Here is a 2,190-nt window from a genome sequence, read left to right as displayed (position 1 = left end):
CTGCCTGTATTTTACAGGATGCACTACAAAATCCTGGTACTGACTTTTAGAGCTCTTCATGGACAGGCACCAGACTACCTCAAGAACCTCATTCAGCCTTATGTTTCCACTAGGAACCTCCGGTCGTCTAATTTGAACTTGCTGATAGTTCCTAGGACCCATTTTAAGACCCGAGGAGACAGATCTTTTAAAGCTGTGGCGCCTCGCCTCTGGAATGAGCTACCTTGTACCATTCGTTCTCTCGTTTGTATACTAGACACTTTTAGGAAACAACTAAAGACCCACTTTTTTAAACTTGTTTTTTAGTTCAATACTGTGTTTTACTGTATCTGTATGTTGTTTTAATTTATTTTATTTTTATTTTCATTTTATAAACTTGTGCAGCACTTTGTGATCCTGGTCTGTGAAAAGTGCTATAGAAATAATGTTTACTTACTTACTTACCTTTACTTCCGGGACCCTCTCGTGTCCCTCGGGTCAAACTGACCCGGGACTTATTTGGGGTTTTAACCCTTGTGCTGTCTTCATGTCCACCAGCAATTTTGTGTTTTTCCGAGTAAAATTTTCAACATTTTGACGGGTTTTTTTCTACACTTTTCTCAACGTTTTAGTAGATTTTTTGTTTTGTCACTTTTATTATGTTTTTGTACTTTTTTCTTCCCAACATTTACCAATTTTTTTTTGTTACTACTTTTAACAAGTTTTTGTTACCTTTGGCGATTTTTCCGATTTTGTTTGGTCACTTTTTTCAGTATTTGAAAAAAATGAATAAAAATTGTTGAATTTTTCCTGCGTTATTGAAGCTTTTTCAAACATTTGCCACTTTATCAATGTTCCTTGGTCATAGTTCTGATATACAATTATTTTGTAAACGGGCCAGTTTGACCCTGAGCACAACAGGATTGTTAAAATAATTCTGAAATAAAATTTTACCTTCATAATCTATTAACAAATATTGTCTTTATCTCAATTTCCAACAGCTGAGATAACATATATTTTCAGGGAATGCATCAGTCTCTACTAGCACACAATTAAACATGGAAGTGGGTTTTTTGTCATAACGTTATAATATAAAATGTTAAAAATCCACTTTGGAAACAACATAAGTGTCATGTCCAGAATAATGTTCTGAGTCAGGAATACATGTTTATCTCAGGAAATAAGGAAAGGACGCTGATTTCAGGTAGAAAAACATGGAAATGGGTCAATTTGACTTGAATAACATCCAAGGGTTAAAGCTTTAGTGCGTAACTTTTTCATATTAACCCTTGAGTTGTTCCTTGGGTCAAATCTGACCCTCGACTCACATCGGGGAGTGACAGAAGTACAGGAAAACAGGTTGCCTGGCAATACATCCATGATAAACACCAACGTACTACGACGTAATTTGAATATTTGATAAAAAAAGATTTTTTAAGCTTCTATTTGAATTATAGGTGACTTCCTGAATTTGTTCCAACGGCCCAATCCCTCGCCATAGTGGGATCCGTGTTTTATGCTAACTCACAGTATGTACAGTAGTACAAAGTGAGTATTTCTCAAAATGTTTTCCTTCGTAGCCAAGCAAGCTGAGCGACAACCTGGTGCAGCAGTTCCTCCTCCCGGATCAGACTCCTCCCATCCTGGAGGCGGAGATGTCGCTCCGGGCCGAGCTGCAGACGACCAGCAGCAAGCAGACGGACAGCCGGGCCTCGGGTCCGAGGCAGATCTACTCTCCTGACCCCGGCAACAGACAGGAAGTGACCCCAGAGCCACTGAAGCAGCATCAGGAAGGGAAGTCGGAGAAGAATGTGAAGAAGCAGAAAGAGAAGGAGAGGATGGAGGAGGTGCAACGGGTGGAGAAGAAAGAGGAGAAGGTGGAGGAAAGGATGGAGCCAGAGGGAAGGCCAGCAGACACGACCGTAACAGAGCACCACATGAGAGAGGTACGGGTCTTTGTTCAACAGATGCAATGCATTCTGGTAGCATTACGACTTTTGAGGGATCCCGGACGAGCCCCCACTTATCAAAAAACTGGCTATAGGTGAAATTCAATTTTAATTCAATATAGTATCAATTCATAACAAGAGTTATATCTCGAGACACTGTACAGAGCAGGTTTAGACCGCTCTATATTTACAGATAGAGCAGGTCTAGACCGCTCTATAATTTACAGATAGAGCAGGTCTAGACCGCTCTATAATTTACAGA

At 40.0% G+C, this 2,190-nt stretch overlaps 1 protein-coding gene across 1 annotated transcript in view; it reads left to right on the top strand.

Moving 5' to 3' along the window:
- The window catches only part of LOC117959736 (unconventional myosin-XVIIIb-like), a 34,100-nt gene that overhangs the window by 2,725 nt on the left and 29,185 nt on the right, over positions 1-2,190 (top strand). Inside the window, exon 2 of the mRNA XM_034897015.1 lies at positions 1,560-1,925. Coding sequence (XP_034752906.1) covers positions 1,560-1,925 — 366 coding nt within the window. The remainder of the gene's footprint in view (positions 1-1,559; positions 1,926-2,190) is intronic.

This window comes from Etheostoma cragini, chromosome 16, assembly GCF_013103735.1.
Source record: "Etheostoma cragini isolate CJK2018 chromosome 16, CSU_Ecrag_1.0, whole genome shotgun sequence".
NCBI classification, from domain to species: domain Eukaryota; kingdom Metazoa; phylum Chordata; class Actinopteri; order Perciformes; family Percidae; genus Etheostoma; species Etheostoma cragini.
The sequence above is the reverse complement of the archived record's forward strand: the minus strand, read 5'-3'. Positions and strand labels throughout refer to the sequence as shown.